General features: G+C 41.2%; 1 protein-coding gene across 2 annotated transcripts in view; it reads right to left on the reverse strand.

Moving 5' to 3' along the window:
* The window catches only part of PAWR (pro-apoptotic WT1 regulator), a 95,082-nt gene that overhangs the window by 24,054 nt on the left and 47,307 nt on the right, over window positions 1–23,721 (reverse strand). For both annotated transcript variants that reach the window (XM_075855022.1, XM_075855021.1), the window contains exon 3: window positions 4,514–4,639. In XM_075855022.1, the coding sequence (XP_075711137.1) occupies window positions 4,514–4,639 (126 nt within the window). The remainder of the gene's footprint in view (window positions 1–4,513; window positions 4,640–23,721) is intronic.

Raw genomic sequence — 23,721 nt, forward strand, 5'->3', positions numbered from 1 at the left:
ATGAACGCTCTTTTGCCCGATCACTGGCCCGTGTGAAAGGGTCTTCAGTCTAATATGCTTACTCTCCCTAATCTATCTGGAGAAATCAAGAGAGCTAAGCTGTGCCTCTCCACATGAGCCTGTATTTCTACATTTCATGAACTGCACTTGGACACCACATCCTGTTGGGTTAGCATTACTGTGGACAATCTCTCACTCTGTAATTTAAATCCTTGCTCTAAGCAACATCTACTTGTTTGGATCATATGACTGAACAATTTTTCTGACTTGCATTAGTTGTGAGTACAGCTGTGCTTTGTCGATTTGTTGTGAGTTAAATGTTATTTAATACCTTAAAGGGGATGTCACAACACGGGAATGGTTGGCACAGCTCAACGCAAAGTTCTAAGAAAAGATGCTCCAGAACTGTTATTTTATTGAGGAATCCACGTATTTAATAAAACAGACATGTCAGGAGAGCAGGCAGGTTCTCTTTATGGGACCCATACTATAAGTGTTGCTTGTGCTAAATCTCACTAGAAAGATATATTAGGCTTACAAGTCTACAGTATTCATGAGTAGAGCAGTCTCCCGCTTCTCCCACCAATGACTGACGCACTCCTTTATAATGGAACTTACTGTATACATTGAGACTGTTGTGATAGCTCAGTGGACTTGTACTTGTAATGTGTTACCCTTAAAGGACGCCAGAGGGAGAGGGGCAATTTTTTAACAAACAATATATTAAAAAGTCCTCTTATTCTTCAAGAATGAAAGTGCTAAGTAAAAAACAAAACACATAAAACCTGTCCGGGACAACCACGTTAAAGGGGTTTTCCCATTCGGGACATTTATGGCATATCCACAGGATATGCCATAAATGTCAGATAGATGCGGGTCCCACCTCTTGGACCCGCACCTATCTCTAAAACCGAGGCCCCCTAACCCCCGTTCTACCGCTTTGTGTTGCGGCTGAAGCGTGTGATTTCTGACCATGAAGAAGAATGTCTGTAAGTCCCATAGTATTGAACGCCAGTTACGGAGGCATGCAAGCTACGCTGTTTCCGTAACTACCATTCAATTCTATGGGACTTACGAAAACAGCGTAACTCAGCAAGCTTCGCTGTTTTCTTCCTCATGGTTGGAAATCACACGAGTCAGCTGGAGCAGAGAGGGGTAGAACAGGGTTTAGGGGTCCCCCGTTCTAGAGATAGGTGCGGATCACAAAGGTGGGACCCACATCTAACATTTATGGCATATCCTATGGATATGCCATAAATGTCCCGGATGGGAAAACCCCTTTAAAGTGGTTGTCCCGGACAGGTTTTCTGCGTTTTGTTTTTTACTTTGCGCTTTCATTCTTGAAGAATAAGAGGACTTTTTAATATATTGTTTGCTAAAAAATTGCCCCTCTTCCTCTGGCACCCACTGAACTAAATGCTGCTGCTTTTAAACATTGCAGCAATGCTCAAGTCTGTTCATGAGGCCCCCCAACCCTCACAGTATGTGCAATGTACAAGACAATGTACAGGAGGCTTTTTGCTGCATCTGAGGCTTCACTCGCTGCAGCCATTTCCCATATGTGACACGGCTGCATCGGGGAAAGCCTCCCTGTGCAATGTATGGGTGTCCCATACATTGTACACACTTTGAGGGCGGCCATGTATGAACTTGAGTGCCGCTGCATTGTTTAAATGTAGCAAAGCTCAGTTCTGCAGGTGCAGTAGGGTTTGTATGATCCGATTCATTATCGAACATTTGTAACCAATTCCGAGGGAGTTGTAATAGAGAAAGAATCTGTCTGTTATTTGCCCTTAAAGTATAATATCAGTATCAATACCTAATTTCTTGTATATAAGGGTAATTCAGAAGGAATGCAGTAATGAAATTATGGTTACAAGTTCTGGAAAAAAAGTCATTGTTTACATTGAAAAGCCACATGATCTGCATTACAGTAAACACAACCGGCACAGAAAGGGTTAACCGGCTAATATGCTGATAAATGGGGGCTCCCGGAATGAAATGTATAGCTATTTGCATGTTTCAATAATATACACAGGAAAGGGGAATAATGTAGATAGTTTGCCTGGAAATGGTTTAGTTACTCTACATTCTCGGCAATATTAAAGAAGCACAAGGCATTGGGCAGGCAGGCGGCACATAAGACTACAGTTTACTAACTATAGAGCATGTACTACATCACATCTCCACATTCTTGACATACCATTCATTCACAATTAAAAACACATCTCAAATTCCAAAGCAGACTCACCAGGCAATTCTGTTATCATTTATACACCCACCCGGGATCTCACAAGAATGAGACTTGTAAAAAGCTAGAAAATGCCATAACTTTTCTACACACAAAACCTCCGTTTCGGATTTCACTGCATGACCGGCGCCAAGGTAGTGTCCTATACAGAACTTGTCTAGGTGGATCTTAACGCATGTCTTAAAGGTGTTACACAGCGAAACTTGAAATGTACAAGGGGGTAAATATTTATTATATGTATGAGCGAGACCAAAGTCTTCAATGAAAAAGTTGCTCCATGCTCAGATGACATTTTTAACCATATAACAATCCTATCAATATAATCCACAAAATAAAAAACATAAAATTATATTAAATAGTTGTCAAATTTATTCATAAATTTCTAGGAGGAATAACAGGAACTGTTGATCCAGAATCTTAATTTCATAGGGGATACAAGTATTTACTATAACAGACATGTCAGGAGAGGTGACGGGTCCTCTTTAGTGAAGAATTTATTATTTGCCGCTATAACAACATAACTAGACTGTGAGACCCATTGGGGACAGATATTATTGTACAATATAAGCATACATATAAATATAAGCTCACAGGACATAACTGGAGTATGAAGTAGATAAAAATCATCTACCTATTTCCAAAATACCTGTAGAAGCACAGCTGGCAAAAGAAATGTTTGTTGAATTGGATTTCCAATTAAAGTGATGTTAAAAATCAGTGGGCTGTGGCAACTTTCATGATTAGAATGAAAATGAATGGATTATCATAATCAGCACTTTAACATGGTCAATCTGTAACCCCCTTCAGGCTGCAGCCATTTTTTATGTCGACAATTGTAGAAGGGCTATTTTTTATTTATTTTTTGAAGGACAAGTTGTAGTTTTTAATTGAATGTACCTTATAATGTACTGGGGAAAAAAACAGCAATTCCTCTATTTTTTTTTTTGGGAAGTGGGGGTTTGTTTATACAGAATTCACCCAGGGGTGAAAACAACAGGTTAACTATAGATCTGGTATCGCCAAATTCATATCGACCCACAGAATATAGTTTGTTTCTTTTACAAAATATAAACAATTTGTTAAAAATACTAACATTATTTGTTTTGTGTCGTCATATACGGAGAGTCCTAACTTTTATTTTTTTCCGTCGATGGAGCTTTTTTTTTTTTTTTTTTGCAAGCTGTAGTTTTTACTGGCACCATTTTGAGGCACGTACTTTTTTTGATAACCTTTTATTCGATTTCTGTAAGGTAAGGTGACCAAAATAACAGCAATCTTTGCGTTCTTCTTTTTTAGCATTCACCCTGCAGGTTAAATGATAAGGTTATATTGTAATAGTTTGGACTTCTACAGACACGGCGGTACCACGATGTTTGTTTTTTACATTACTTTAGGGGGGAAATGCGTTTATTTTTTGCTATATTACTAAGAGCTTTTTTGTTTTTTTAGTCCCACTAGGGGACTTGAATATGCGATCGTTAGATTGCTGGTACAATGCACTGCAATACTTATGTATTGCAGCGTATTGTGTTTTTTTGTGTCCTCCTATCTAGCCTTGTCAGGGCTTAATAGGAGGACCAAGATTGCAAATCTAGGGTCCTCATTAGGCCCCCAGGCTTACATGACAGCCATCCTCACCCCGTACTCGCGTTGCGGGGGGGCGATGGGAAAACAGAGGGCAGCCCTTTGTCTAACGGTTTCGATGCTGTGATCACTAAGGTTTGCGGCATCTAAGAAGTTAAACGGCCGGGCTATGTGTTATCTCCGATCCCAGTTGCCGATCCCGGCATATCGAGCGGGCTCAGTCCGAATGCCCACTCTATACACCTCCCCTCATAACTATTATGTACATCAAATGTCGGGATTGGGTTAATGTCTAATCAAAATGTACACTAGCTACAGTACATAGGTAAACCAAGGGTCAGCTACAGCAATAGAGGAATTGTTTATTTTGGGTGGCATTATGCTGCAACTTATAGAGCGGAAGTTGTACACGTATTTGCACTTGGAGTGACCATCAACATGTCTATCTGCTTTCAGCCCAAAGGAAGCCTAGCACAAAAGATGCATAGTACAAATACATTATACTTATCTGAGACAGAGATTGTTACTCATGGTAAATAAGCACAAACCTACAGATAAAAGATAGGTCTTCAGAAATAGCGCTACGCCTGGCCATGGCCTAGTGTTTTAAAATCAGAACATAAATATAAAGGCTGGTGAGCGGGACTGAACAAAACCGTGATAAATAATAATTCTCACCGATTGCAAATGGTCGCTTGGGTCTATACTTAAGGATTCATTCTGAAGTGTATTTAGCTGGGTAACAGCATCTTCGGTCTTCCTTTCTTTCTGTCCAGATTCATCATCATCGTCATCTTCAAGGCTCTGCAGAAATAAAACAGATGAATGAATTGGTCTATTCAGCGTGACTTTAGATACAGTAATAATGAATATATCATGTTGAATCGAGTTGTAAGCTTTTGGAAATTTTTATCCAGAGATTTGTAATCGGACTCTAGTGCAGAAATACCCAGCATTCATACAAGATTACTGAAGTAAAGGGGTTTTACACTGGGCAATTATCGGGCAGACAAGCGTCGTATCGTATTAAAAAAGTAAAATATTATCAATGTCAGCAGCACATCTTCCTATGTAAACAGGGAGACACGCTGCCGACATGATAATATCGTACGGGGACGAGCGATCGGAGTAATGACCGCTCGTCCCCATCCATAGCTCAGTGTGACAGGAGCAAAGGAGCGCCGATCAACGATGTCTAGTTGATCGGCGCTCGCTGCACCGGCCGCTTATCGGCTGGTGAAAAAGGGCCTTAAAAACACACAAAAAAAAAGTTCTAAAAACATATAATTATATTATCATACTAATCTAGAGAAATGCTGCATGGGAAATAGCTTCAGCCTGCAAGCTAATAAACTAAAGTTCATCCTTCAGCAGGACAACGATCTCACAAAGCCAAAGATTGAGGTAGCTCAAGAGAATAAAGCTGAAGGTCCTGCACTGCGCCAGTAAAAGTCCTAATCTCAATCTAATTGATATTCTGTGTCACTATTTAACAATGCCCATCCATAAATACCATCCACCTAGCTTTAGCACAGTAGAAGAATGCCCCAAAATCACTTGGATATGAAATCCTGATTTATTACGTCAGCACCCACAAAACACAAAGGGGGATACAATTGTTTAGTCAAGTGGAAGAGAATAATTAGACACTAAAACGTGAGATGGTGTCCCACGACAGGCTACACAGGCAGCAATTGCTCCGCAAACATGTACTGACACACTGCATTTTCTCAAGTCACTGACACGAGAGGTCACATAGGTTACACGCTTTATGCTGAGAATCTAACAAAAAGCTCAAGAATCTCTTCTTTCTGCCAAAGCAAACTTTATCTTCTCCTTCTCACACTAAATTATAAAACTGGAACTGCTAACATGACAAACAAGAGTATAGACAATAAAAGTACATGTATGTGCATGTGTGTGTGTGTATATATATATATATATATATATATATATATATATACATACATACATACATACATACACACACACACACACACACACACACACACACACACACATACACACATACACACACAGAAAGGCCACTTTATTATAGATACACATCTAGTAGTGCGTTGGACCTCCTTTGGCCTTTGATTTCAACACCTAGTGGAATCTTTCTGCAGGAATATTGGACCATGCGAACAGGATAGCGTCTCGCAGTTGCTGCTAAAGTGTCCTTTTGCCATTGGGGCAAGAGCTGCTATGAAGTGATGAGCTTGGTCAGCCACATTGCTTAGGTAAGCCCTGCTGTTGATCCACAGGTATCAGGGGACCCAGTGTGTGGCAAGAAAACATTCCCCACACCATTACTCAACATCCGTCAGTCTGAAATGTTGACACCTGACAGGAAGAGTCCATCGATTCATGCTGCTTGTGCCAAATTCCGACCCTCTCATCAGTATGGGGCAACAATAACCTGACTTCAGCTGACCACGTGATCTTTTTCCACTGCTCGGTGATCCAATTGTTTCAGTCTTTTGCTCACTGGAGTCTTGTCTTTCCGTTCCCTTAGACAGCAATGGCCCTTGAACTGGTCATCTTCTGTTATAGCCCAGCCATGCTAAGGAACGACAAGTTGTGCGTTTGGATAGTTGGAGCACCAACGTTGTATTCGGCTACAATTTGCTTGACTGTGAACCACCTGTTCATCAGAACAATTCTTGACATCCTCCTCTGATTATATTTTTGAAAGATTAAATTATTTTACCTGTCAAAACCCTTAAATGTATAGGCCAGGGGTGGTGAATGATTTAGTGTATCTAAATTTGCATCAACTTTTCTTGGACATTTTCTTGGGATCTAAGGTACCAATAGGGCTGGGGCTACACAGTGACAGTAAATTGCTGTATATTGCCAATTGCAAAAATTGCAACATAATTTTAACACAACTAGCGCAATTTACAGAGAATTTCAGTCCCCATGTAAACTAAGCATAATTATGAACACAAATGATAAGCGCTGAAGAGTGACAGCCAGAGGACCACCATAACAGTGACAGCAGGAGGACCCATCAAACCAGTGCCAGGACCATAACTATGATAATGAGAAAATACCCTGAGGGATGTTGTCTCTAGGTGGAAAAATGTAAACCACTGTGGTGTGGTGGGCATCGGCAGCAGAGGAGCAGTCAGTGCAGCATTACCACTCTCACCAACCTCTTGAAGCTGGGACAGAAGGACAGACATATAATTTGTTATATATAATAATATAAAATATGCATTTTAAACATATGAAGCTATGCTATGAGTAAGAACCTGTTCGGTTGGAAACGCGTAAGTGTCCTTCCTAGAAAAGTTTTAATTTGTTTTTAGAGTGATGAGTTATAAAGTTTTGGATTTAATTTTATCGAGTGCTAGACCTCCCTTTTTTCAACATTATTCCATATTTTATCTGTTGCCGACGCAGAGTTTTTGCAGTCTACGGGTACCGAATGGAACTACAACATGGCGTCAGAGACATCTGAGGTGCATGGTGAGCGGACCAACACCCTTTTTTTCCTTTTGTGTTTTTCTCCCATTTTAAACATATGTCTGTGTTCCATACAAGTGTGCCATTCCTGTGTACATGTCCCATTTTAACTGACAGGCAGGGAACATATTTGAATAATTTTTTTTTTAACACTCAAAAGTATTAAGGCCAAAATCTGTAACTATAGGAATATAAATAATTTAGTAGCATATACCGTTTACGTTTTATACCCATCTATCAACTCTGCCCATCATTTAGTAATGAGGACACCATTTAATAATTTACAGCCAAACAGGCTACAAAGAGAGGAAAACAAAAACTCAACTGGCGCTAAAGTGGAATCTTCACAATAATTTGTGAAACAACTAAAATTACAAGTTACGGTACCTATGCTTACTGGATTTCATGCCTCAACCTGTGAGGTCTCATAACAGATACAGAGCTTTCACTATTTCTAAGATGAAATTACATTTACAGCAGCTTCCAAAGACCAAACTTTGCGTCTGTTCTATATCAATATAGGCTGGGCAAATGTAAGATACGGTATTAGGTATCCTTAAAACTATTACAACATTTAAAAGAAAGTGCCCCTTCTAAAGAACATTTTTGAAAATACTAAAAAGTAAAAATACACACATTTATTTATATATATATATATATATATATATATATATATATATAAATAATATTATATTAAATGATATGTAATACATACAGACAGCTGCCTGGGAAACAGAAGTGTTTTATTCCAGGGGAGGACAAAATACTGATGTCTTTAGGAGCCAGGCAGACCATTGAAAGAGTCAATTTTCAGTAAGAACTTTCATAGACAACAACAGAATACAACACAAAAAGCAAGGTTGTAGGAGCAAAATTTGTAGAAGCATTTGCTATCTGGCTACAAGAAATCATTGGTCACAAATGGAATACTGGTGGAGATGGCCAGTCTCTCCACCAGTGCCTTGTGCGACATATTGATTAACAGGGCAATGTAATAGATGAAGTACAGCCGTCATAGGACATACTACCTTGGTTTATTCCCTGCACCCCATTTTGCCAACTCAAACACTTCCGCAAAAGTCACAAAAAAATTAAACTGGCGCACAAAAAACAGTGCCACAAAATTCTCACAACTGTGACTCTAAAATGTTGTTTCAATACCTCAACGGAAAAAAATAAAAAAAAGCAGACACTTTTTGTAAACAGATTAGTTTACCTATTAATGATCACGATAAGCCTTTTTCAGAGGCCATTAGTTGGCTGGATTTTTAGATGCCACATTTGAACATCACTATTGCTTTGTGTGGCTGCAGGTAGGAGCCCAGCTGTCTTTGACAGACATGTCAATTTTTAGATTTATGCTAATTCGTTTCTTAATAGACAACTGGGCGTGTTTTTACTTTTTACCAATTGGGCGTTGTAAAGAGAAGTGTATGACGCTGACCAATCAGTGACCAATCAGCGTCATACACTTCTCATTGTTCCAGCCCATCTTTTTTCACTGCACAATCACACTGGAACAATGGGCTGGAACAATGAGAAGTGTATGATGCTGATTGGTCACTGATTGGTCAGCGTCATACACTTCTCTTCACAACGCCCAGTTGGTAAAAAGTAAAAACACGCCCAGTTGTCTATTAAGAAACTAATTAGCATAAATCTAAAATTGCTCATTACTTGCTCAAAAATGATCGCTTTTCAAAATAAAAAACACTTGTTATCTACATTACAGCGCCGATCAGATTATGTAGGAGATAGGCCACTTATAGTCTGGTGACAGAGCCTCTTTAAGGCTGGGTTCACAGTTTTTTGCAGGCAGAAAACCTGCCTCAAAATTCAGTTTGGACATTTGAGGCAGATTCTGCTCTGCCTGCACGCCGATTTTCGCCCGCGGCCATTGAGCGCTGCGGGCAAAAACGCCGCGAAATATGCTTTCTCTGCCTCCCATTGATGTCAATGGGAGGTCAGAGGCGTAAACGCCTGAAGATAGGGAATGTCCCTTTTTCCCGAGAGACGGTTTTTCAGCTCGCGGGAAAAAAACCGCCTCCGCCTCCCATTGAAATCAATGGGAGGCATTTCCTGGCGTTATTTGGTGCGTGTTCCGACGCGGTTTCCACGTTAAAAAAAACTCTGTGTGAACTCCCCCTAAGGCTTATTTGCTGCAGATTTTTTGCAGATTTTTGAGCCAAAGCCAGAAGTGGATCCAGGAGGATGGAGAAGTATGATTTCTTCATTTGAATTTCCCAATCCCTTTTAAACAACTTCCGGCTTTGGCTCTAAAATCTGCAACAAAAAAAGCGATGTGTGAACCCAGCCTAAATGAGAGATTCCAGCTCTCATTTTCAAATGTGCTTTGGAGAATTAAAGCTGAAACCTAATTAGTTGCGAAGGGAAATTCCTCTCTTCCTGAGCGCTAGTTTTGATAAAGCTCCCCCAATATGGTAAACGAGTGCTTCATGTAGTATAAGGGATGCGGCGGTGCCGCTTTCTGCATTAGGATGAAACAGCTGTTAGGCCTAGTAATAATCTTAGGTGAACACCAAAATTGCCTCCAGTAAAATTCAGCAAGACTGGGACATGGACACCGATCTGCTAGTGGGAATAATGCTGGCAAAATATCAAATGTATTTCATGTTCATTATATGTGTTTGCTGAACCTTTCCCCGATTATCCCCCCTAGAGACATATGGAGATAATAAAATGTGCCGCAGCAGCAGTACAATAAATGTCCATGATAATGAATGTAACACAAAGTTTATGCTGAATTGGGAAATGCAAAGCATGTGCTTGTATTATACAGAGGATTTGGGGAAGCGAAAAAAAAAAAACATTCCTTAAATATCTATTGGAGGAATGTTCCTCAGATGTGGTGGTGAAGCAGTTCCCTTATAAGGTTAAAGCTTTGTATTCTGAGCTCACAAGATTGTTCTTATCTACTCAATGGGACATTTTACATTGCACGCTCCTTTATGATGTATTCCAACAGTAAAAAAATAAATAACTTTGGAAATTAAATTCTGCATAAATCTATAAATTAATAAAATAGAAGTACCCAGTGCCCAATTTATATATAAAGATACAGTGTCATTCATGTAATATAATCTAAAATTCTTTTCACACCATACATAGAAGTAAATCTCTTCACTCGTAAATAAGGCCATATACTCTGACTAGAGCTCATCATAATTTGACCTTACTATTTGGAAAACGCATGACACTTGTAAGGGATATTAGGGGAGTAGCACCCAATCAAGTGTCTATATCATTTTCCAACAGAACTCTAGTTTCCACGGCAACTACTCCACTTCTTCCCGCACCGGTTTTTATAAATTTCCCCTCTCCACTTCCGGGACAATAAATATTAGTTACCATAGGAGGGCTACTACGGGATTCTGTTCTAGGACTCTTCCTTCTAAGTTTGTTTGTACAAGATTTATGAACTGGAAAAGCAAACGGTATAAACTGCAGTTACTGAAACATTGACAGATTTGGAGATTAATTTGTTTTGATGCGGACGTTAACATGAAAAGTCAGAAACAATTTGGATTTGCTGAATATAATATTTACACTTGCTTCAGTGCTGGATGATGTGGAAGTAGATGGTATTTTAGAAAAGTACTTTGAGAGTAGTTGTAAAACAGATAATCTGACACTCTTGAAATAGTTCATATGCCGGCTGCTGCATTTGACAGACTACTGAATGTTTTCAGTACTATTAAGGTGTCGTACAGAACACCCCAAAATCTGCCAACACCTTTTAAACTTCGGTTTGACTTTTAAAGTGGACACAACACTCTGCTCTTTATACCATCTGGCCAACTGGGTAGTTTTCTTAGAACGGACTTATTAGCAGGAACTCCAGTCCATGAGGATTTATAGTCAGGGGCGTAACTAGGAAAGAATGGGCCCCATAGCAAACTTTTGACTGGCCCCCCCCTCTCCTAGGTGCCACTCAAAGCCCCCCTTGTAGATAGTTCCCCCTGTAGATTGTGCCATACATCCCGCCCTGTAGATAGCACTATACAGCCCCCCTTGTAGATAGTGCCCCCCACCTCCCCCTTGTAGATCGTGCCCCCCTGTAGATAGTGCCTCCCCTTCCCCTTGTAGATAGTGTCATACAGCCCCCCTGTAGATAGTGCCCCCCACCTCCCCCTCTCCCTTGTAGAAAGTGCCATATAGCCCCCTGTAGATCGCGCCATACAGCCCTCCATGTAGATAGCGCCTCCATCTCCCCTTGTAGCTAGCGCCCCCACCTCCCCTTTGTAGAATATCCATACAGTCCCCTCTGTAGAAAGTGCCATACAGACCACCTTCCTGTAGATAGCGCCCCCCAAACAAAGAAACTTTATACTCACGTAGGCTCCATTGCATCATGCCGCGGGTCCCGTAGCAGCTGCTATGGCTGCTACAGCAGTAGTTACGCCACTGTTTATAGTCTAGATCAGAGGTCCACAACCTTTAATGCCTTGCGAGCCATAGTCAACTTTCAGTGGCGGTTGGGAGCCACATTTAAAGGGGTTGTCCGAGATAAATTTTTATTTAAAAGTTAAACACACAATACACACATTAAATATTCCCTAATATACTTACCTGTGCAATCTTGCTTCTGTTCTCCGTTCTGGCAGCTCTTTTCTTCCGATCACCTGTCTTCTGACGTCACGTTTTCTTCCTCCTCCACTGTCGTGTCGTGTCCCGATCACATGGTCTCGCCCAAGCGAGACCTCGGATGGGACACGACACGTCACTGGAGACGTGTCGTTTCTGCGGGTGCCCGCCCAGCCTATGCAGCTTTTTTTCCACTGTGAGCGCGCCTATGCGTGTTCACAGTGAAAAAAGTGAAGAGGGACGGCACCTGCGGGAATGTCGGGTCTCCGGCTGTCAGTGACTGCCGGGGACCCGGAGGAGAAGATAGAAGCAGCTTTCGCTGCTTCTGTCTTCTCCGATGTCTTCTTACGCAGCGTTCAATGAACGCTGTGTATAGGAATAGAGAGAGCAGCAGCGGCGCTGTCTCTATTCCTCCCGGTGATCATGTGACTGGTCACATGATCACCGGGTACCGTTAGTGGCAGACTGCTGCTGGGTCTAATCAGACCCAGCACAGCCCTATTAGTGACAATCGTCACTATGAGAGGGCTGATTTCCCCTGTAACTGGGGCTGCTGTGCAGCTCCAGTTACAGTGGAAAAACATGGTGTAAAAAAAAAAAGAAAAAAAATATATAAAGTCCCCCAAAGGTCTTTTTTGACCTTTGAGGGACAGACAACAATAATAAAAAAATAGTAAAGTACAAAAAAAAATTAAATAATAAATACACATAAAATACCCACCCCAAAAAAATACCGTTCCCCCCGCCAATCATTGTTGTAACGCTAGCGCTGACCCAATTACCCTAATATAGACATGTAATATATAGAAATTTACGGTAGACAATGACGATCACAAATAAAAGGTCTATTTTAGGGTAAAACTATGTTATTACCAAAAAAAATAGCTGAAACGTAAAAAAGCTTATTTTTTTACTATTTTCAAACTTTATGAATGAAAATTCTAAAAATGGCAAAAAAGGTGGGTACAAAAACGATAAAAAAATAAACCTCCATTGTCTACGGAAAAAACGTCGCAAAAATAACGTCGTTAGCCCAACAAATTAAAAAGTTATAGCCATTTAACTAACACGTGCAAAAAATGGCTAAACGGTGTCTGGTCCTGAACTAGATAAGATCTTCTGGGGTCCTGTATCTAAGCCTACATTGTTAGGCTTAGATACAGGGTCTAACAAACAGTGTCACACATGGAGCCTGTATCTAAGCCTAACACAATGTAGGCTTAGATACAGGACCCCAGATGACATTCTTTTTATTCCTGTATAAGGGTATGTTCACACGGCCTATTTACGGACGTAATTCGGGCGTATTAACCCCCGAATTACGTCCGAAATTACGGCTTGAAATCGTTGGCAAACATCTGCCCATTGAAAGCAATGGGCAGACGTTTGTCTGTTCACACGAGGCGTATATTTACGCGTCGCTGTCAAAAGACGGCGCGTAAATAGACGCCCGCGCCAAAGAAGTGTCATGTCACTTCTTCAGACGTAAATGGAGCCGTTTTCCATGGACTCCATGGAAAACCAGCTACAGTTACGTCCGTAATGGACGCGGCGTTCAAGCGCCTGCACATGCCGTTACGGCTGAAACGACAGGGCTGTTTTCTCCTGAAAACAGCCCCGTAATTTCGGCCGTTACGGACGCTGCCGTGTGAAGATACCCTAAGATTAGTGTTTTGGGGCCCTGTATCTAAGCCTAACATGTGGTATTCTTAGATACATGGCCCATGTGTGACACTGTCTGCTTGGGTAATGTTACTAAGGCTACCTTGTGGTAGGCTTAGATACATGGTCTAACAGTATCACACATGAGCAGTGTATCTAAGCATCCCTCTTTTTTTTTTTCTTAGTTATTATGTGTTTTTTACAGGTTGGGTCCTTGGTACTACATCAGGTTCAAGGACTACTTCAATGACACCTTTTTTATTTTTAATAAAATCGTTAACCAGTGTTGTGTGTGTTATTTTATTACAATAAAATCAGGCGCATCCCATGGAAGCACTTCCGTGGGACGAGCGTGATTCGCGCAACAGCAGTAAAATAATGAATGTAAACAGAAAAGCACCACGTGCTACAAACATCCAGAGTGTCATAATGATGGCGGCTGCGCGAAAACCGCAGCCGCGCATCTGTATGAACATGACACGGAGCTGTCAAGTGCATTTTGCGCATGCAAAACGCCACCGTATTTGTGTGCGCAAAACGCACACGCTCGTTTAAATCCGCCCTTATGCATCAGTGTGCTTTTCGATTGTCATGTGTTATTCACGCACTCACAAAGCCAGCCCATTTTTTTCTTCTTTTTTACAACAAATTGCTGTGTAAATCACGCACCAAACACGTGTGTGCTGTTTGTGGTTTTCACGCATGCATTGACTTCAATGTGAGTGTAGGTGCATGATAACGCACCAATAGAGGACATGCAGTATGTTTCACGCAGCGGACTCTCGCTGCATGAAAAGTCACACATGTGTCAACGGCCCCATTGAAATAAATGGGTTGCGTGTGTTGTGTGTTTTTTCAAAGCACAGCACACAGACTTGATTCACGCTAGTGTAAATCGCGCATAAGGCCCCATTCACACCACGTCGAAACCACGCACAGCACACGCGACCCATTTATTTCAATGGGGCCGTTTTCACGCAGCGAGAGTCCGCCGCGTGAAACATACTGCATGTCCTCTATTGGTGCGTTATCATGCACCTACACTCAAGTAGATGCATGCGTGAAAACCATGCACCAAACAAGCGTGTTTGGTGCGTGATTTATGCTGCAATTTGTTGTAACAAGCATTAAAATCGAGCATTAAAACTGCCTTGCGGGAAAAAGAAGTAACATGCTCCATCTTCGGGCGTTTACGCCTCTGACCTCCCATTAACTTCAATGGGAGGCAGAGAAAGCGTATTTCGCGTTGTTTTATGCCTGCGGCGCTCAATTGCCGCGGGCGAAAAACGCCACGGAAAACGACGCAAAAAACGCAGCAAAAAAAGCCACAAACGCCGCAAAAAACAGACGCAAAAAAAAAACGCAGACAAGGCTACGATAAATGCCGCGAAAAACATCACAAATAAAGCCGCGAAAAAAGCCCCAAACAAAGAGGCAAAGAACGCCACGAAAAACGACAGGAAAAACGACACGAAAGACGCAATGAAAAACGCAGAAAAAAAAACGCAAAAAAAAGACGCGAAAAACGATGCAAAAAAGGCTACGATAAACGCCACGGAAAAAGCTGCGAAAAACATCGCGGAAAAAGACGCGAGAAACGCCGCAAACAGAGGCAAAGAACGCAGCGAAAATCAACTGGGAAAACGACACGAAAGACGCAACGAAAAACGCAGCAAAAATAGGCGCAAACAACGACGCAAAAAAAGAAATGATAAACGACGTGAAAAAGGCTACGATAAACGCAATGGAAAACACAGTAAAAAACATCGCAAAAAAAGACGCAAACAAACAAGCAAAAAACGCCAAGATAAACTAAGCGAAAAACGCCCCGAACAAAGCGGCAAACAAATACGCAAACAAAGCCGCAAACAGCGCACAAAAAACGCCGTGAAAAACGACGCAAAAAGACGCAGGGAGAGGTAAATCTGCCGCAAACTTCAAGACGGAATTTTGAGGCAGATATTCCTCTTGCAAAAAAACTCTGTGTGAACATGGCCTTAGTGGAGAGAGACATGAGATAGAAGAGGGTGGACGAGGGTGAGGGTGGACGAGGGTGAGGGTGGACGAGGGTGAGGGTGGACGAGGGTGAGGGTGGACGAGGGTGAGGGGAGACACGAAGAGGTTTATAGACCTGAAAAGAGAAAGAAAACATAAATGTGAAAAACATAATGGGGGGAGAACATTTGCTCATCATCCTTCAAGAATGTCAGCAAGAAGACAAGTCCAGTGAAGGAGGTCAGCGGTAGGAGCAAGGACAGCTCACGTGAACTCTTGGAAGGTACGTGCACGCTCATTGCAGCCTGCAATGAGCGTGCACGGGAAAAAAGTTTCATAACAAGGAAAGATCAACAAACCAGAGCTGAACTGCATGCAAACAAACTGTGCTGAATTCAAAAGAAATGTGCTAAGTAGAATTTTTTTTAAAATAATGCTTTATTTAGGTTGTCTGTATAAGGGGTAATGTAGGACACAGTTTTTGAAAAAATGTTGGTATCTCGGACAACCCCTTTAATGAAGAAAATGGAGCGGAGAAATTTTATTAATCGAGAAATAAGAAATCATGAAATAGCAAACATCTTCTGTAATTTGACACACTGATATTATGGTATATATCTAAATTGGCACTGTTCACAGGTTAGGATATATCTGCAATATTGCCAGCGTAATTGTCGTATTGTAACCAGTAAGAATGGCCATAAATGAGGGCTCCTATGGTGAGCCTCAAAACTGGGGTTCAAGAGCCACGTCCCTCCAGACCCACAGGAGATGATGTACAGATGGCACAGATCAGTGACAACACTATGTAGAAAACATTACAAAGAAATAGTTGAGAAACTGGTAAAAGTTGGTATAATTAGTAATATGCAGTGGATATGACTGGAGGTATGATGCCTGATAATAAGTTCTACATCAGATAATTTTTCTTGCTTGCTCATAAATCCATTTTAATGATGGTCATGATCCCCTGAAGAACGCTGGCCTTCTTCCCCACATGGAGTGTTTTGTCTATATAAGTGTCCATTGATATTCCACAGATAAGATACATTATATATACACAGACACATACACATGTTTCAGTATTAACTGGTCTGTCAAATCTAGATGATAGATCGCTAGATAGATGCAGTTCCATATAATAAAATACTTTCCAATGTATTTATGCTATTCTAAAAGTTTTGTTGCTCAAAAAAAAAAAGTGTAAAGGCCGGGTTCCTATAGGTTGGATACGCTGCATAAAAACTGCGTAGCGTATCCAGCCTGGAAACAGCAGCACTTTCCGCCCACAAAACTGCATCACATTGTGGTGTGTTCTTTTTTTACGTAATTTCCGCTGCAGATTTTTTTTTTTTCATACTTACCCCCTCTCTCTCTTCCCAGTTTTGCATTCCAATTGAACTCAATGGGGAAAATCCGCAACAGAAAAATCAATGAAAACGCAGGATAAATGGACATGCTGCAGATTTAAATTCCGAACCGCATGTCAATTAATTAATATTTACGCTGCGTTTTTTTCCCCGTAGTGTGGGCATGAGATTTTCTAAATCTCATCCGCTTTGCCGCTACTGTAAATGCTGCGGAATTTCCACACGGAATTCCGTTGCGGAAATTCTGCAGCGTTTACGCTACGTGGGAAACCGGCCTAAGTGTTAGCATGAAATCCTACTTGGTTGCAAAATAAAGTTCCAGAAAGTGTCATATATTAGAATGTGTTTTTCAGAATCCTACTCAAGCCATAATGATGGCGTTAGTAAAACAGAAGGCTGAGTGAGCAACTAAGGCGAAGGAGGAATGTTTTCACAAACACAATCAGTTCACATTCCTCCTTACATGGCGACAAAATTCTCTTGAATGAAAGGAAACCAGAGCTTCACATTGGAGATTGACTGGAAGCAGCCAAACACTTGTGATTCTACATAGTCCTCGATAAACTTCACAAACTAGTAACAGATATGATTCCAATCAGTTCCAGACGTTATTTAATAACATCTGGTTAATAATCGCCTGGATTAATAAAAACTTGAGCAGCGCCTGCTTATATTTTTCTCTGAATTTATTGGCTAGTTTTACTAACAGTTATCGTTTCTTCTCTGACTCATAACTCAAGCTTATAAGCTTTCACTCAGATAAAAATGTTTATGACTGACAAACATGAGAACCTGGTTACTTTTATTACCAGCAGTCCTTATACCTTGTCCGTGTAATTACAGCAAATGGCAAAAGATCTACTCTATAACATGATACTGCCTATTTCAATATGTTACTATACGGGTATGGTTTATGAAGTCAGGCAGGAGTGTGCGACCTGTGCTGTCACTCTGGGTGTATCACCTCCCCCTGATAGCCTCCCCCGAGCCTTGTGACCACCATGAAATGTGTGGCACGGTTATTAGATTACTTTATGTATGGAGCTGTGTGTTGGCATTATGTGAGCACTGGATGCTCGGATTTCCATTGTGTTGCAGTGTGGGATGTAGCGACACTGTATATTGTTGTTTCAACTGTATGACAGTGTTATTTAGCCAATGTAGGGCACGGTTATTTGGGCACTATAATGATTATTGGTTATTTGTCCACTGTATGACTGAACACAATAGTGCCACCAGAAGGTACTATACAAGGTATCATTCCACATAAAGCAGGTCCTTTATGAAGCCACCTAAAAGGTCACACCCACACAAAGTTCAGTTTCTGACTTGTGTCTCATAATCATCATCTATCTTAGGGTTCAATCGGGACGTATATTTATAGACTTATTTTTTTTTGTACCAGCAATAATGAGCTCTAGTAATGACATTATTACATCTATGTTTCCATAATATGTTAAAGAAAACCTTCAGCAAAAACAGAGCTTTCCATCATGGCATAGCCCACCTGATAGTCTATCCAGCTCTGCGCTTCTTTTATGTATAATGTACTCCCTTCCCTGCATCCAGCACCCGGTTTGTTTCTGATCAGACATCATGGAATCTTATATTTTACCCTGCTTTCTCTTCCTTTGGGCTATCAATCCCATGATGCCTCAGTACAGCATCACCTGAGCAGCTAGAGGCAGTACCACCTCTGCTTGCTGGGAGAAGATTGGGATTATCCGTCCCTCTACATTCTCCTATATAGACTAAGAGCTTATAAGGATACAGTCAGGGAGGCTGAGCTGCGATCTTCTCCATTATAAGGGTATATTCATGCAGGGCATATATGCTGCGTAAAAGGTACGCAGTTTATCCGCCCTAGATCCCGCAGGAAATTCCGGCCAAAAAAACACACCAAATTGTGGAGCAGTTTTTCGGCCAGAATGTCCGCTGAAGAAAACAGCAGGTAAAGAAAAAAAGCCTATACTTACCCATAGCGACGAGTCGCTCGGACGTCCTGTAGGCCGGCCTCCTGCAATGATATTTCATCCCATGTGACCGCTGTAGCCTGTGGTTGGCTGCAGCAGCCACATGGGATGAAACGTCATCCCTGGAAGCCGGGCCGGACACAGAAGCAGAGAGATCTGCATACGTTTTTTCTGAGTTGTAATTTATGTGGCGGAATCGCAGCTTTTTCGACACGCAAAAATCGCAACATCTGCTATTATTGCGGGTATTACCTCACCAGTGAATTTAATGGGGAAAACCCTCAACAGAAGACCTGCAAATCCGCAACATAAATTTGTGTAATTGCTGCATATTTGCTACGTGTTTTCCCCATTGAATTCAATGGGAGGTAAAACCCGCAACCAATAGCAGTTGTTGCATGTTTTGCGGTGGGTTCACAGTGAAAAATCTTATACTTACCAAGAAGTCTGTGTTCCTCCGTCCAGCGGGGCGCCCCTCCTGGGATGACGTTTCATCCCATGTGACCGCCGCAGCCAATCACAGTTTTCCGCAGCGGACATTCCATGCGAAAAACTGCACCACAGTTTAATGCGCTTTTTCGCCCGAAATTCCCTGCGGCGCACAGGGCTGATACGCTGCGTGCTTTTTCGCAGTGTAACCGCGCTGTGTGTACACAGCCTAATTCCGCTGCAGAAAAATTTTACCATTTCCTGCGTTTTTTACTGCAGAAAATGGTGCGGAATTTGCTGCGTTTTCAATGCTGGGAGATGGTGATATGTCCTCTGAAAAATGCAGCAATTCTGTCCACTTTCCACAGCAGGAATTGACATGTTGCTGTACGAAAAAGACGCACTGCAGGTCAGTTTCTGCAAGGAAATTTTACGCAGCGTATGGCTGAGATTTGTTAAACCTATTCCGCTGCGTATTTTCCATCTGCAATTCCGGACGGAAAAAAACGCAGCAATTCCGCTTCGTGTGGAATAGTAAATTCTGGCAAAGTTGATGCTTGGAAGTGTAGTGAACTGGAAACATGGATTAGTCACGCTAGTGATGTGGGCAAAGTTATCTGTGATATTTGGTTTCACAGGTCAGACTCCCATCTCCCCAGAGAAACTCATCAGAGATAACTAAACCAAAAGAAAGGAATGGGACTTGGAACGTAACTTTGCTTTTGGTCACTAAGTGACACACAATCGCATTTGTTTACTAAGAGGTGCCAAGTGTTAGCGGAAATAAACTTCCATTTATTATAATGGCAGCGCATGGAAGAGCCGCCTAAAGTCTTTATTTGCCAAAGCCCGCTAAGCATATTTTCGTTCCGAACGTCTTTCACACCAGTAATACAAGTCTTATTGTATCTGCATTTAAGGGCCTTTGATGTGAAAGTTCTAACATCTTCTGGCTGTTTTACACTTCACACAGTGAGAGGAATTAGATTTCATTAGGTTTGGTGACATTTTCATCTCTAAAGAGCAGATGACAGCATTTCCAGGCATTGCTGACTAAAGAAATAGCTGAGCAAACATGCTCCGGCAATTAAATAGCTATACCAGTAGAACACGTTAATGTGCTGCGCGCGAAAAGTAAAAGAGAAAATTATCATTACAAAGACAAAATTCGGATTCCATTTAAAAAAATGACATACAAAATTGTACCCGTAAAAACAAATTGCAGTCTTGCATTATAGATTAATTGGAATACAGAAATGTGAGTGATGCTTGGACAGGGCATCGTTCCGCACTTAATGTGTATTTATTGGGGGAGGCTCACATGGTGTGTGTGTGCGTGTGTGTGTGTGTGTGTGTGTGTGTGTGTGCGCGCACTACTTTTGCACAATAAAAAACAATTTTTATTCCGTTTCTTGGAAGACCAGATGAACAAAAAAGCATTTTTGGGCTTTTTTTTTTTTTTTTTTTTTAATGGCGTTCACCGTACGGGGAAAAATAACATTTTATTTTTATAGTACAGGTGACTGCAGTTGCGGCGATACTAATTATGCGTAGCTTTTTAAAAAACAAAAAATAATAAAAGGACTTCATAAGGGAGGGGAAAAAGGAGATTTTAGTTTTTTTCGGACTTGGAATATTTTTTTTCTTCTAAAACCTTTTTTGTACTTTTATTAACTTTTTTTGGAACTAGCCCATGCAGCCCTAGCATCACTCATAAAATACACTGCAATGGTCCACACATAGCGTAAACACTGTGGATTATCTGCAACGGATTTCATTGTGGAAAATCCTCAGCATAACATAGTAGCAGCCGAGTGGATGAGATTTGAAAAAAATCTTTTCCACAAGCTGCGTAACAAATACTCGGAAATTGAGCTGCGGAGCGGTTTTTTGTTTTGTTTTTTAACCCTCAGCAAGTCAACTTATGCTTTGGAAATGCTGCTTTTCTTTAGCGGGTTTTCCCCATTGAACTCAATGGGAAGGTAAAACCCGAACAAATAGCAGATGTTATGATTTTTGCGGCAGAAAAGATGCGATTCAGCCGCAAAAAAACACAACTCATGATTAAAAAGATAAATAAATACATAAAAGATAAAATTATATATATATATATATATATATATATATATATATATATATATATATATATATATATATATATATCTGCCCTGTGTGAACATAGCTCAATTTGTATTGCAGTGTATTATGCCAGTCAGTTTAAAACCTGGAGGCCACTGTTAGGCCCCTAGATGCCAAAGCAACCCATCGACACTCCACGATTGCGGCTCCAATGGGGTGAGAGAGGGAGTTCTTTCTGATCCTGGCCACAAGAGCAGAGTGTCAGCTGCAGAATACAGCCGGCACCTGCAGGTGCACCCCGCACCATCACTGTGCTGTAATAGTACGTCGGTTCCCAGGATCTGCATAGTTCCTGTCCTGTGATGTAATATTACCATGAATGAAGAATTTATGCATAAAAACTAATTTTTACATTTGCTTGATAACCATAAATCATTATAGTCCTGTGCTCCAACTTCCACTGTTAAAGGATAGAAATTACTCTAAAGTATGTATTTAAAGTGCAACTCGACAAGTTTGATTAGTGCTTCCCCAACCTCATATACTACACTTTAGAAATGTACATCGTCTTCCACGAATGTGTTAAAACTATACACTGCACACAGGTAAATAGCTACTATGCTACATTTTTGGAGAGTGCACAGCATACAGTGTTTAAAAATACAATTTAATATTTATACATATAACTTTGCATCAATCATTGATTAGAAGCAAAAATTGCATGAAAATGAAACTTTATTCAAGCAGACCCCTTCTGCAAACAAATTGTACTCTGCAAAGACCAAGACGTCAGGGGTTGATACATACCACACGTCTACATTTACAGGTGCGTGTGCTTAAGGCTGGGTTCACACGACCTATTTTCAGACGTAAACGAGGCGTATTATGCCTCGTTTTACGTCTGAAAATACGGCTCCAATACGTCGGCAAACATCTGCCCATTCATTTGAATGGGTTTGCCGACGTACTGTGCAGACAACCTGTCATTTACGCGTCGTCGTTTGACAGCTGTCAAACGACAACGCGTAAAAATACAGCCTCGTCAAACGAAGTGCAGGTCACTTCTTTCAGACGTAATTTGAGCCGTTCTTCATTGAACTCAATGAAGAACAGCTCAAAATTTACGGCTGTCAGACAAGCCTCGCAAAAGGAGGAGGAATTACGTCTGAAACGAGGCAGCTGTTTTCTCCTGAAAACAGTCTGTCTTTTCAGACGTAAATGCCTGCTATCGTGTGCACATACCCTAAGAAACGCCCAAACCACAGGAATGCCCCAACCAATTTTTGCATGAAAATTAAATTGGGGGTTACATAGGTATAAATAAGTTTTCATTCCCCTATACAAACTCTAATGTGGTGTTCACACATCATGGTCAAATCCCTTTTTTTAAGCAAAACTGCTCCATTTTTTCTGTGATTCTGCAAATGAATTAGACATTTCTCTCTAGTGAAAACCCTTATTGCTAGGACTGTAGTGTGTAACGGGTATCGCCGGAGAAGCGGTGAGCAGATTTTAAACTAAGATCGGGTACGGACAGGATAGGGACAGTGTAAGGCCTCCTTCTAATCCCTCCTTTCTTCCTCAGTCACCTTCACCTAAAAACATCTCTTGAATATATACCCCCTCCTTCCACATTGATACTAATCCAGGCCCTAATAATTTTTCACCTCGATTAATGTAGCTCACTACTCACTGGCATGCCACCAAATAAACTGGCTTTGCTTCAACCTGCCTGCTCTGTTAATGATGCATTGATCGCTCTGTCTAGGGGTTATATGAACGCTGGTTCCATGTTTCTTCTAGAATTCATTTAAAAAAAGAAACATGTACTCCACTAGTCTACAAAGTTCTCAACATACAAAGATCAGTCATAACATTAAAACCACTGACAGGTGACATAAAAACATTGATTGTCTCGTTACAATGGCATCTGTCAAGAGGTGGAATATATTACACAGCAAGTGAACAGTCAGTTCTTGAAGTTAACGCATTGGAAGCAGGAAAACATGCTTTGACAAGGGCCATATGGTGATGGCTAGACGACTGGGTCAGATCATTTCCAAACGGCAGGTCTTGTGGGCTGTTCTGGTATGCAGTGGTTAGTACCCACTAAAAGTGGTCCAAGGATGGACCACTGGTGAGCTGGCGTCAGGGTCACGGGCACCCAAAGCACGTTGATACATGTGGTGAGCGAAGGTTAGCCGGTTTAATCCAATCACATAGGCTAGCTACTGTAGCACAAATTGCCTCCAAATTCCCCTGATCTCAATACGATCGAAACATCCGTGGGACGCCCTGG

Source organism: Rhinoderma darwinii, chromosome 3 (genome assembly GCF_050947455.1).
Source record: "Rhinoderma darwinii isolate aRhiDar2 chromosome 3, aRhiDar2.hap1, whole genome shotgun sequence".
Lineage (NCBI taxonomy): Eukaryota > Metazoa > Chordata > Amphibia > Anura > Rhinodermatidae > Rhinoderma > Rhinoderma darwinii.